We start from the raw sequence: 13,474 nt of genomic DNA, 5'->3' as shown, positions 1-13,474 counted from the left end.
AATGGGGCCCTAAACTATAGCTTGGTTATTTAGCTCAGGGGTCAGCAAACTTTTTCAGCAGGGGGCTGGTCCACTGTCCCTCAGACCTTGTGGGGGTCAGGACTATATTTTCAGGGGGGGGGGGTGAACAAATTCCTATGCTCCACGAATAACCCAGAGATGCATTTTAAATAAAAGGACACATTCTACTCATGTAAAAACACACTAATAATTTATTATTATAATAATTTATTATTTATACCCCGCCCATCTGGCTGGGGTTCCCCAGCCACTCTGGGCAGCTTCCAACAAAAACACTAAAATACAATAATCTATTAAACATTAAAAGCTTCCCTAAACAGGGCTGCCTTCAGATGTCTTCTAAAGGTCTAGTAGTTGTTGTTCTCTTTGACATCTGGTGGGAGGGTGTTCCACAGGGCGGGTGCCACCACCGAGAAGGCCCTCTGCCTGGTTCCCGGTAACCTCACTACTCGCAGGGAGAGAGCCGCCCGAAGGCCCTTGGAGCTGGACCTCAGTGTCTGGGCAGAACGATGGGGATGGAGATGCTCCTTCAGGTATACTGGTCCAAGGCCGTTGAGGGCTTTCAAGGTCAGCACCAACACTTTGAATTGTGCTCGGAAATGTACTGGGAGCCAGTGTAGGTCTTTCAAGACTGGTGTTATATTCCCGGACAGTCCATGGGCTGGATTTAGATGGCAATTGGGCCAGATCCAGCGCCCGGGCCTTAGCTTGCCTACTCATGGTTTAGCTTATACGTAAATCTGTCACTGGCCATGTTTCCTGCTTACATTGATTACTACATCTGTTCCTTTTCCTCTCTCCGCAGCACCTGGAACGACCCATGTCATTTTCCGTGAGGATCCGCACCGCGTCTCCGGAGACCAGATGGCCTTGGGCCTGCTGGCGGGGGCCGCTTCGGGGGCCGCACTGGGCTCATTCATGTGGATGCCCTGTTGGTTCTGAGCCCCCTCTTCCGCAGACCCAGCCCAGACGCTCAGCTAAGACGCCGCTGCGATTCCCCACCGGAGAGGGGGGGCCAAACGGGGACGTGCTTTGTAGGGGAGGCCAGGGGTGGGCAGAAGCAAAATCGGGATCCCCCCGAAAATCTCTGGGCCGTTTGCGGGCGGCCGGCGGCCGGCCCTTATCACTAAATCGTCTTAACAAAAGAGTTAGCACCAGAAAGGCTTCTTTCGTCGCAAGGAGGCCATTAGCATCCCTGATCTACAGGTAAGCCCAGCGGGGTAGGGTAGGCAGTAGGCTCCGCCCAGTCCCAGCCGCCATTCTTCATCTAGCCCCGCCCTCCCGAGCCGCCATTTTGCACTTGGCCCCGCCCACCCGAGCCCCCAGTTTCTCTCTGCTCTAACAAACCATAGCTAGCAAATATAATCCGAAATGGATTCCACCAGCCTGGTTAACTGCCCACACCTGATGTCGACTCCGGGTGATATTTGCTTCTGCCGTCAATCACAAGAGCCGCTTTCTGCGCTGCCGCACCCTCCCCTCCGCATTTCGCTTTGCTAGGCATCCTCCAGCTCGGCTTACTCAAATCGGTCTTCGTGTATTTTGGAGCGTAGCTGCCAGCTACGTTGCCCTGCCTCCCCAAACAACACCTCGGTTTTTGTGTTGTTTTTGCTGGCACCCTGGAAATTGCAGGTGATTTCCCAGCTGCACCAGGGCGCTTGTGAAAAAGGGCAGGCACCCTCCAGTGCCCAGCGGCTACAAACTTTTCCCACTGTTCTTTCTGGCAAGGACCCCCTCTGCATTTTGACGCTTCCACGGCAGGCCGGAATCCATCAGGTCAAGTCTTTCCGCAACAATGGGGAGCGGCTGCACCTGTTGATTTACTGCTTTTCCAAAGCACAGAGCCCTGCGGGGAAGGAAGCCACAAACCTCCAGGTTACAGGTGTCAGCCTGACCTTATTTATTCCGGTGAAACGAGCTCCTGGGGGGCTCGTTTCAGATTGCTGGTTGTTGTAAAGCTGGGTTGCCATCTCTTCCAGATACTTGGAGGTGTTGTGGCTGATCTCACCGGGATCACGGCCTTGGGACTCTGGCTGATTTCTGGGATGGCAGCCGTTTTTAAGACGCCTGGCAACAGAGCAGCTGTAGCTCAGTGTACGCAGAAGGTCCCTGGTTCAGTTCTGGTTTCTGCCATAAATCCAGCAGGGCTGCTGCCTGCCCGTGTAGGCAACACTGAGTTCAATGAACCAACGGTCTGGCTCTGTAGGAGGCGGACTTCCTAGCTTCCTAATAAAGAGTCATAGGGCGCTTTTGAAAACTGCCAAATTTATTATGGCACAAGCTTTTCATGCAAAGAGGTCTAGTCCGTGGAAGCGTCCCACTGAGTTCAAAGGGGGCTGGTGTCCCCGATAAGTCTGTTGTTTTTGCAGGTTACAGTGGTGGGTTTGTGCTTTTTGGTTTATACAAGTGTAAACCACTATAAATGCAGTTAAGACTGTGGAACTCCTTGCCACAGGAGCCAGCGATGGATGGCCACCAGCTTAGCTTTGAAAGGGGACTAGGCAAACACATGGAGGATAAGGCTGTGCTTAAGCCCTGCTCTGCACACCAGTTGCTTGTGGGCTGCTTTCCCATCGGGGCATCTTCTTGGCCGCTGTGAGACTGAGATGCTGGCTAGACAAGCCTTTGGCCTGATCCCTAGAATCATAAGAGAGTTGGAAGGGTCATCTGGTCCCTGCTGGAATCGCAGCAGGACTCTCCTCGCGCCCTTTGCCCGTTTGGTGTGAAAATTTTCACGGTGACCCTGCCAGATGGTTGCCCAGCCTGAGCGTGGACAACTCGGAAGCAATAGTTTAAAAGCTGCAATCTGCGTGTGCAGAGGTGCTATAGAGGAGTGCTGAGAAGGAACAGTGTCAGAGAGACCCCCAGGTTGCCCCTAATAACCCCCTGCCCTAGAGCAGTAGCTTGGCAAGGCCGAGTGGCAGAAATGCATTGCTTGTGTTTTAGCAAGTGAAAGGTAGGTTTTGTGAGGTTGCTAGCCACAAGGCCCGGCCCTTGAGCAAAGGCTTAAAATAAGAATGGGTGGAAGCAGTAGATGCAAGCTTTCCCAAGTGCCACAATACTAAAATCGCAGCAATCTTTTTTTCTTGGCCGTTTCAGAACTTTCCCTCTCTGCAACTTGAAAGCACAATTATGTGACCAAACCACAACCGATTGCACTTCACAGCTAACAACGCAAATATACAGCCTCTCTCCTTCTTTTTTGACTGTTTATTTCCTTTCCAAAGTTATTTACTGACCATTCCACCCCACCCCCACCCCAGAAATTCCCCAAGCAGCATATAAAATTAAAGAAAAAGAATCTCCCCTCCCTATGGATCGATAACATTACTGTCATTAAAACAGTCCAAACAAGCGAGGGGGCTGACTGTAGGAACTCTGCACACTTAGCCGCAGCAACATTACAGAGACCACAGCGGCGGCTGGTTCCTTTGGGCGCAGGGAACATTGCCCGCCAACCTCAGACTACACTCTGCCAGCCCCTGCTGCTTCCTTTCTTTATTACAGCTATTCCAGGGGGTTGCACTGCCAGCCAACTTCCTTCCCCCTCCATAGTCTCAGCTTTGAACTCAGCAAGGAAGATGGGGAAGATGTGAGGATGACTTTGCTCTGGCGCCACCTACTGTTCAGCTCCCTGCCTTGTGCCCTACCGGTTGACACTACTCCTAGAATCCCAGAACTGTAGAGTTGGAAGGGAGTCATCTAGTGCAATGCAGGGGTCTCAAGTGGGAGGCTGCTTATCAAAGATGGAATTGGGGTTTGGGAGCATCGCTTGTGGTCCTGATGTGCATCTCTAGGAGGTGAGCATTCACCAGGGCGCACACTCCCATTCTGCTTCTGCTCCCGTTCATTGTAGTAGCTCAAAAGTTCTCTTGGGGGCGTTCTCACATTCTGGAGGCAGAATTGCAGGTTGCATCTAGTTCCAGGATTCTATAAACACACATTGCACCAACCGACAAAACAGAATATGCTGCAAAGCAAGACATTTAGACTTCCAGCTGCTCAGATGCAAATCGAAGGTGCCCCGAAGCCAAGGCTAAATGTTTTACTTTAAATCTCTCTGGGTTGTATTCCATGGGAACAACTTCTTCCCGCATGATGGAACATTCCCCTCTCTCCCCCCCACTTCTGCACACGCCCCCTAAATCTCTGCCAGCTTGGGGGATGGCGCACAGAGCATTGGGGCAGGGGAGAGGAAACATCATTGCACGAATGCAGAATGTCTGGATATTGCGCCGTTTCGTTAGCCTGCGTAATAGATATGGTTTACGTGATTCTCTGTGGGTGACTCTTAAGCAGATTAGTCAGAGTGGGGAAAGACGCCCTCCCCAATATGCTTTAACAGCCGGGGGTGGGCATTATTTCTGCCTTGTGGGATGCAGTGCGGTTTGTGCAATGTACAAAGAATCGTGGAACGAGCTGCTTGTGTGTAGTTCTGCCTTTTCTGAGGGGCTCTGGCCTGGCCTGTCAGGCCTTGCTCATGAGTTAAAGGCCATTTCAAACGAGAGTCAGGTATTTTTGTACTTGGGTACACTGTCATGTTCACAGATCGCGCCTCTTTTTAAAAGAAAACAGCCCGGAATAAATCCATGCACACATCACCTCTGGATTTGCAGGGAAGTGCGCTGTATCTAAGCACCAAAATATCTCTTGTCGGTGAGAGTGCAGCTGCCAAGGGGTCAGTGAAGCTGCTAGCCGCTGCCGGAAGGGGGGTGCCCTTCAGGGCCCTGCAGTCCTTGGCTGGGAAATGGGGGTGTCTGGAGCCCCTCACGATCCACAGCACAAGCAAGACCTCGCTTAAGATCGCTTCGCACACCACACATTTCATGTCTGGGTTTCTCCTGTGTCCGTTTGCAGTTTGGTTCTGTCAAGTGTTGTTCAAAGCACTAATAGTTATGTATATTTTTTGGTGGGGGGGGGGAATAAAAGCTATTTAAGAATAATAAAAGTTGCTATTCACTGCACCAAAGTCTTTGTTTCCTTTGTGGGGAAAGGGTCCGTAGAGTCCAGCCTTTGATGGGTCTTGGCCAGGGGTCAGCAAACTTTTTCAGCAGGGGGCCAGTCCAATGTCCCTCAGACCTTCTGGGGGGCCGGACTATATTTTTTTGGGGGAAATTAACAAATTCTTATGCCCCACAAATAACCCAGAGATGCATTTTAAATAAAAGGACACATTCTACTCATGTAAAAACATGCTGATTCTTGGACCATCCATGGGCTGGATTTGGAAGGCGATTGGGCCGGATCCGGCCCCCGAGCCTTAGTTTGCCTACCCATGAGTAAGATTGTCTTCCATGAACACGGTCTTAACAGCGAGTCTGTGAGTGACTGTGGAGCAGGTGTTTTGGACTACAATTCCCAGAAGCCCTAGCCAGCTTGTGATGCTAGGGCTGATGGGAGCGAATAGCTCTGCTCGCTAGGAGTGATGGGAATCGTAGTTCACAACATCTTAAGGGTGGCTGACTCGAGAATTGGGAACGCCAGCTGGCTTTTCCCTTCTGGCCAGGCTTTAATGCCTTCAACCGGGCACAAGATAAGGGAAGCTTTCGCCCTAACAGCAAGAAGGGAATGCCTGCTCTAACACAGAAATAACTCTGAACTGGGTTGTTCTATTTCATAGACTCATAGAGTTGGAAGAGACCACAAGGGCCATCGAGTCCAACCCCCTGCCAAGCAGGATTCACCATCAGAGCACTCCTGACATATGGTTGTCAAGCCTCTGCTTAAAGACCTCCAAAGAAGGAGACTCCACCACACTCCTTGGCAGCAAATCCCACTGTCGAACAGCTCTTACTGTCAGGAAGTTCTTCCTAATGTTTAGGTGGAATCTTCTTTCTTGTAGTTTGGATCCATTGCTCCGTGTCCGCTTCTCTGGAGCAGCAGAAAACAACCTTTCTCCCTCCTCTATTTCTAGCAAGCAACCAGCCAGCAGATGTCACTATAGAGACATTTAGCATCTCAGGCCCCTCCTGGAAAACTGGACTCCCAGATCAGTAAGAGCAGTTATACAATCTGGCAATATCCTTGACGTAGCAACACATTGAGTATGTTTTAGATTACTGTTACACTTCTTAGTCATTTCTTACACAAAAGTGACTCAACAGCACCTATATCCAAAATGCAGGCACAGTCCCTACAAGTTCTGTATCCATATATGGTACAAATCACAATTCAGGGCCCAGTTCAACTACCCAGCTGCATTATCAAAAGCCAGCAAAAGGATTCCTGCTAGTGCAGCTGGAATTTCTGTTCTCGTGCACCACACACCTGGTGCCATCCCAAAATCTGCTCCAGATTTAGAGGGCACCAAGGGTTGGGAAGAGAGAGAGGTTGTTGTTGTTGTTTAGTGGTGTCCGACTCATCGTGACCCCATGGACCAGAGCATGCCAGGCACTCCTGTCTTCATGGATCACTGCCTTGCTGTGGCGAAGGGGCTTGAATAACTCAGAAAAGCTATGAGCTATGCCGTGCAGGGCCACCCAAGATGGACAGGTCATAGTGGAGAGTTTTGACCAAACGTGATCCACCTGGAGCAAGAACCAGCAAGCCACTCCAGTATCCCTGCCAAGAAAACTCCATGGACAAAGACAGCAGGCATATAAGAGATAGAACCATAGAATTGTTAGAAGGGACCTCAGAGGCCATCTAGTCTAACCCCCTGCAATGCAGGAATCACAGCTCTAGAATTCCTGGCGGAGGACCCTCCAAACCTCTGCTTGAAAACCTCTGCCATCTTCTGAGGGAGACCATTCCGCTGTCAAACGGCTCTTGCTTCCAGAAAGGCCTTCCCAAGGTTGAGTCAGGGAGAAAATTCCATCGCGCACAAGGCAAATTCTCCTTAGCTGTGGAGCTACGCTCAATACAAACCTTACTGGCCTTAAGTACCATTTCCATCCAAATGCATTTGCACTCTTGTCTTTGGCAATTCTGCTCCCGGGGGAAGAGAGGTGGTGATGGAAAGAAGAGGGAAGGCCTTGGGCTGTTTGGGGTTACTGGCAATCTTCCTTCCTCCTGGAAGAGAACACACACACAGCCCAGGCTCCTACTGGCAAGAGCTCCCTGTCTCCCTATGAATTGGATAGGACATGGGTCGGCAAACTAAGGCCCACAGGCCGGATCAGGCCCAACTGTCCTCTGGATCTGGCCCGCAGACAGTCCTGGAATTGCCGCTTGGACCGGCGTGATCATTCGGGCTGCACAATATTTCTTTTGCAAAATTTTTCGGACACAATTCCCCCCCCCCCCACTGCAGCAGTGCCTCCTCCTGGCTTCTCCCCGCCCTGCGGAGGGAGGGAACTGGGCTTTGATTGGTGCCAGCAAGCAGCCAATCCGAAGCCTTGCCGCCCGCCAGCCTCACTGCCCATGGCCACACTGTGGGCATCATGAAGGGCGTGTTGTGATGGCGTTGCGAGGCTTCGGCTGGAGCTTGGCACGCCTGCTGGTTCCGTGATGGGCGCTTGGGAAAGCTGGCCCGGAAAGGAGAGGCGCCACCACCACCACTGGCTCCCAACCGCAGGCAGAGCGGTGGTAGAGGTAGGAAATAATAATAATAATAATAATTTATTATTTATACCCCACCCATCTGGCTGGGTTTCCTCAGCCACTCTGGGCAGCTTTCAGCAGAATATTAAAATACAATAGTCTATTAAACATTAAAAGCTTCCCTAAACAGGGCTGCCTTCAGATATCTTCTAAAAGTCAGATAGTTGTTTATTTCCTTGACATCTGATGGGAGGGCGTTCCATAGGGTGGGGGCCATTACTGAGAAGGCCCTCTGCCTGGTTCCCTGTAACTAGGCTTCTCGCAGGGAGGGAACCGCCAGAAGGCCCTCAGATCTGGACCCTTGTGTCCGGGCTGGACGATGGGGGTGGAGACGCTCCTTCAGGTACACTGGGCCGAGGCCATTTAGGGCTTTCAAAGTCAGCACCAACACTGGGAGGGGAGGGGCTGGGGGAGAGAGCGCGCGCGCAGTCTGGCCCACCAAAAGGTCCGAGGGGCGGTGAACCAGCCCCCTCCTTAAAGTGTTTGCTGACCCCTGGGATAGTGTTTTCCCCGTATTTGAGGGAGGTCACTTGCGCCTTTGCAACCAGTCCCAATAAAGATCTGAGATTCATTGGCTTGGCCAACGCACCAAACCCAAAGAGCGAAAGCACTGCAACAACTTGCCTCAGCTAACGTGCCACCCAAACTGGCCCTCCCCACCCTCCTAGCACCGTCATACCTACGAGGAGGAGTGCTAGAAGCCAGGAAGGAAGGCTGGGAGACGGGGACCGTAGCAGCAGCATAGCTGTCAACTTACAGATTTGAAAATAAGGGACCAGCAGCCTCGAAAATAAGGGATCAACAGCCAAAATAAGGGATTTTAGACAACCAGCTGAAATGCAAAGTTAAAAGGGACCAGATTATTTTGGAGAGCAGCGCCGGTTTTTAGCCCTTCGTTTCCAGAGGTTGCTGCTCAAGACACCAGCTGATGAAACACTGCAATTAAACAACTACAAGCAGCAACCACTTTTCGCACAAGTCCAAGCTACGAAGACGCTGCTGCAGTTCTGTATCTTTTCTCTCATGCTCCATCTGCAGCTCTCAGTTCCATCAGGCAGGGCGGGAGGAGGAGGGGGGAAATAGCGCCCGAAGTAAACCCGCAGATCAGACCATCTATGCTAGTCTACCACTACAAATCTACGGGAGAAGCGCTTGCGGTCCTTCCTCCGCTTTCCCCCTCTATGGTTAGCCCTTGGAACACTTGCCCGCGCCGCCTCCTCCTCCTCTCTCTCTGAACTGCTTTCTCTATGGTTGCCCTCGCTCTCCTCTCAAGGCTCCTCAGCAATTCATAGGCCACGCCAGGCTGCCCATCAAATCCAGGTCCTTTGGTGGAGCAGCGGTGGCGGTGGCGGGCAGAGGGGAGGCAGAGACGCTCAGTTCGGTGGCCATGAGGAGGATGGCGGCAGAAGGGCCGGAAGCTCCTGCCAGTCCTGGCGGGGAGGGGTTCCAGGGGGGCGCAGCTGGTGAGAGGAGGCCGGAGGGGGGTGGGCCGGGCAGCCAAGCAACACAGTTGGAGCCTCCCTCCTCCCTGGCCGGCAGGGAGGGAGGGAGGGAAACTGCTTCCTTTGAAACCTGGAAAAGGGACAGCAGCGGGACACAGCGCTGGGATAAGGGAGTTTCCCGCCAAATAAGGGACGGTTGACAGCTATGAGCAGCAGCATAAAATGAGCAGAGGCGAAGGCCTGTCCATTTTAGTGTTTTGATTAGATACTTTATTGGAAGCAAAAAATTCTGTGCATGTTTAAAAAAATCCAACCCGTGTACACATTTTCATTGCTTTAAGAACCCAAGCCACGGAAAACTCAATATTAAAAAGCAGCAAGATGGATCATGTTTTTAATTTTTTTGTGGGTTTTTCTTTTTCTTTTTTTTTCTCTTCGCACACATAGAATACAACAGTACAGGAAAAGTAGCCAGGCCTTCCTTCCCTTTCGTTTTTCTTTTCGGGGGAGGAAAAGAACACATCCGCCTGTCGTCGCCATATTTAAACGCCTTAATTCCAGACATGCTACTTCCAAAAAGGAAAAGGAAAGATAAAACCACCTCTTCGATATTGCATTAAAAGCATTTGGGTGTCTTGTTCTGCCCTCGAAACATACGGTGACATTGCTGGTATATGCAAAGTTACTGGAAACTCAGGCCAAAGTGATGAATTTGCCATTCCAATTCCACAATGCAGGAACAGAGAGACTTTGCGTGTGCACATCCGAAGCTGGGGTGCTTGGGGAGGGGGCTTCCCCCCCCCTAAAGTGAAGGGGGGGCATTGAAGATAGAGAGGGAGAGCCAGTTCTTCCCATCCTCCCCCCATTTTAGCCGATCACTTAGAAAAACGGAAACTTGAGAGGCCTTTCCTGGATTCTACCCCTCCCCAGCCGCAAACGCTCCTCCCACAAACAATGTATTTACAGTTGTGTTAACTTACACAGCAACTTCACAATGACTAGTACAGATTAAGAGAGTGCGCTTCTAGAGTGAGCATGTGAATGTGTGTCCCCACTTCCCGGTGTGTTTCTTGGATTAGCTATATCTCGTGACGTTGCCAAAGCTCTAAATAGATTAACAAACACCTCCCCCCCACAAAAAAAAAAAAAATACCCTTGAAGACAGTAAAAAAAAAAGCAAAGAAATAAATATTGAAGGTTACCACGGTTAATTGTAGTCCAGTTAAAACGTAATACTAAACAACCAATTATTTAACCAAACTACTAACAAATACGAGACTCCGAAGACCCAAAATAATAATAAAAAATGCTAAAAACAAAGGCAAAAGTCTGCATAATTTTAAGTTTTGTTTCCATCTTTTGTTCCCTTCCTTTTTCATCTAAGGGACTTTTAAAATCTACTATTACAAGCACCCTCCTCCCTTTCCAACTCAGGAATAGTCTCTTCTGCTCTGTCTCATCTCCCTCATTATGTATTAACTTTATGTTGGATCTTTAAATGGTTGGCAGCGTAGGTGTCTCTGTTCAGAGACAGATTCACAGCTTGACCAAGTTGTCTACAGTGCCAGAACCTGTTTGAAGCCTCTGTGCCTCCCCCCATCCTCATTCTGAAGACAGTCCAGCCTAGTGCAGCAGCCCCAAAGGTGAACTGCAAACGGGTTCATTTGTTCTGTGGGGCTCCTATGCAGAGCGAACGGTTTCTAAACCCTGAGAACAGTATCTTGCAACTTAGCCCCTTTACAAAAAGCATCTTATTAGCATTTCAAAAAAGGCTACTGTTTAGGGGAAAAAATGGCCAGAGGATCTCAACCGAAAAGGCAAAGCAGGCTAGTTTTGGTTTTTTTTGCAAAATAACAGGCTGAACATCCGAGGACTGCTCCACGGTGCCTGCCTTGGGTGCCGAAGCATTTTTACCCTGCAACACTCCTTTTCACCAAATCCAAACGTTCTACTCCCATTTCCACTAATTCTGTAAGTGCAATATTGAAACATTAAAAAAAAAAAATATTACCAAATTTGTACCTATCTTTCTGGCGGGACTGCTGTTTTCAAAAGGATCACTGAAATACGCTAGGATCGTTTTGGCTCGTTTTTGAAACCTCCTTAGAAATAACGAAGACACCAACTTTTCTTTTGTGCTTGTGAAGCTAACAGATCATCTTCACGAGACAAGCAGCAATGATGAACCGCGGCTACGTTACGGATGGGGTGGGGTGGGGTGGGGGGTGAGGGGTGGGCAAGCCAATAGTCACATTGCTGCCAATGAGTCTGGGGAGGGGAAGGGGGGGGGAGAGGAAGAAGCAGTGATGGTCTGGAGAAAGGTAAGAGAAAAGCAATACACTATATTAGCACGAACAGCCGCCTTCGCTGACTGGCTGCTCCTGAGGCTTTTCAAGTTTGATGTCGATCACTGTTGGGGGAAAGTAGTTAAGGGAAATAAGAACAGAAAGAGGAAGACAGGCTGAAACAGTCTCCCCTCAAAAAAGGACACGTGGCTCACCCCCCCCCCCCCACTTCCAAGTTCTCCATGCAGATAGCGTGCTCTTTTTGGTAGCCCTCGCTCCTACGGAATAAGCCCTTCCAGAGTCTCTGGCATTGTATTCCCTGCAGCCCCCTTCCTGCATGAAACATTAATTCCCCACTGGGTGAAAACTGCAGCTTCACCTGTAACTACAGTGGTGCCTCGGTTGTCATAATCCGTTCCAGAAGACCGTTTGACTTCTGAAACGTTCGACAACCGAGGCACAAAGTCAATGGAGAAAATTGAAAGGGGAAAAAACGCAGCGGAAGCCGTTCGACCTCTGAGACGCGTTCGAAAACAGAAGCAATTGCTTCCGGGTTTTCGGCGCTCGGAAACTGAAACGTTAGGCTTCCAAGATGCTCGAAAACCGAGGTACCACGGTATGATACTGCAAGCTGCCCTGTGATCCTCAGATGAAGGGTGGTATAGAAATTTAAACTACAGCGAGTGCTGGCAACTGTTTTCCAAACAATGGGAATGCCTGGTGAAGTTTGTGATGGTTGTGGAGTCTGCTTGGGAAAGCCACAGGGTCTGAAAAGGTTGTCCTTTTGCTTGTAACCATCAACACTGAGGAGGAATGAGGCTTCCGTTGATTTTCAACAAGTGTTGATTTCCTTGAGGTTTCATCACAGAAAGAAGTATCACCCATCTCCTGAAGCTCTGATATCCCTCTCAAGTGTGACTGAGAACTAGCCTTCTGGTTTGCTCTCTTTTCTCCTCCCTCCCCAACCTCTTTTCCTTCTGTGTTGTGTATTTTAGAGTGTAAGCCTGAGGACAGAATCTACATTATTACTGATCTTTGTAAGTTTGATCTGGGAGGCTTTTTGCAGCCTTTTTGCAGGGGGGACCACATCTAATTAAGGGGAAACAAGCTAAAAAGCTTTGTATGCTGTGGGTAATACGACACACATGTGGCAACAGAAGCAAGGACCTTTGAACCTTTGTCTTCCAGCACTGCATGTCGTGTTAACCCACCATATCATAAATGCCTCCTTTATCAGTCTGATCAGAACAAACAATTCACACAGCCATGACTAGAACTAACAATTCAGAAGGGCTGGAAGGTGATTAAAGTGGCTATCAGTAGCCAGGGCAGAGGAATGGCAAGCAAAGTGCCTCTGACCAAAGTTCTCCTTAGTCCATTCAGAAATCCGCTGCTACCTACATTCTAGAAGAGGCACGGATACAAGTGCACTCTGATCTCGCCTTACTTTAGAAGACTGAACTCTGTCGACTAAAGCTGACATCTGACATTAACCCATTGGGCAATAATGACAACGTCACTAGGGTTTCGGGGTAAATAAATTCATAGAATCATAGAGTTGGAAGAGACCACAAGGGCCATCGAGTCCAACCCCCTGCCAAGCAGGAAACAGCATCAGAGCACTCCTGACATATGGTTGTCAAGCCTCTGCTTAAAGACCTCCAAAGAAGGAGACTCCACCACACTCCTTGGCAGCAAATTCCACTGTCGAACAGCTCTTACTGTCAGGAAGTTCTTCCTAATGTTTAGGTGGAATCTTCTTTCTTGTAGTTTGGATCCATTGCTCCGTGTCCGCTTCTCTGGAGCAGCAGAAAACAACCTTTCTCCCTCCTCTATGTGACATCCTTTTATATATTTGAACATGGCTATCATATCACCCCTTAACCTCCTCTTCTCCAGGCTAAACATGCCCAGCTCCCTTAGCCGTTCCTCATAAGGCATCGTTTCCAGGCCTTTGACCATTTTGGTTGCCCTCCTCTGGACACGTTCCAGTTTGTCAGTGTCCTTCTTGAACTGTGGTGCCCAGAACTGGACACAGTACTCCAGGTGAGGTCTGGCCAGAGCAGAATACAGTGGCACTATTACTTCCCTTGATCTAGATGCTATACTCCTATTGATGCAGCCCAGAATTGCATTGGCTTTTTTAGCTGCCGCGTCACACTGTTGGCTCATGTCAAGTTTGTG

The 13,474-nt window shown here is 49.7% G+C and overlaps 2 protein-coding genes across 5 annotated transcripts in view; one reads left to right on the top strand and one right to left on the bottom strand.

The window, feature by feature from the left end:
* Nucleotides 1–4,985, top strand: part of PLEKHB1 (pleckstrin homology domain containing B1) — a 41,769-nt gene extending 36,784 nt beyond the window's left edge. For both annotated transcript variants that reach the window (XM_083436916.1, XM_083436917.1), the window contains exon 7: nucleotides 827–4,985. In XM_083436916.1, the coding sequence (XP_083293042.1) occupies nucleotides 827–963 (137 nt within the window). In that variant the 3' untranslated portion in view covers nucleotides 964–4,985. The remainder of the gene's footprint in view (nucleotides 1–826) is intronic.
* Nucleotides 4,986–9,252: 4,267 nt separating this feature from the next.
* Nucleotides 9,253–13,474, bottom strand: part of RAB6A (RAB6A, member RAS oncogene family) — a 59,478-nt gene continuing 55,256 nt past the window's right edge. For all 3 annotated transcript variants that reach the window (XM_083436899.1, XM_083436898.1, XM_083436900.1), the window contains one exon: nucleotides 9,253–11,415. In XM_083436899.1, coding sequence (XP_083293025.1) covers nucleotides 11,351–11,415 — 65 coding nt within the window. In that variant the 3' untranslated portion in view covers nucleotides 9,253–11,350. The remainder of the gene's footprint in view (nucleotides 11,416–13,474) is intronic.

The sequence above is a fragment of the Podarcis tiliguerta genome (genome assembly GCF_965153285.1).
Source record: "Podarcis tiliguerta genome assembly, chromosome: 4".
NCBI lineage: Eukaryota > Metazoa > Chordata > Lepidosauria > Squamata > Lacertidae > Podarcis > Podarcis tiliguerta.
The sequence above is the reverse complement of the archived record's forward strand: the minus strand, read 5'-3'. Positions and strand labels throughout refer to the sequence as shown.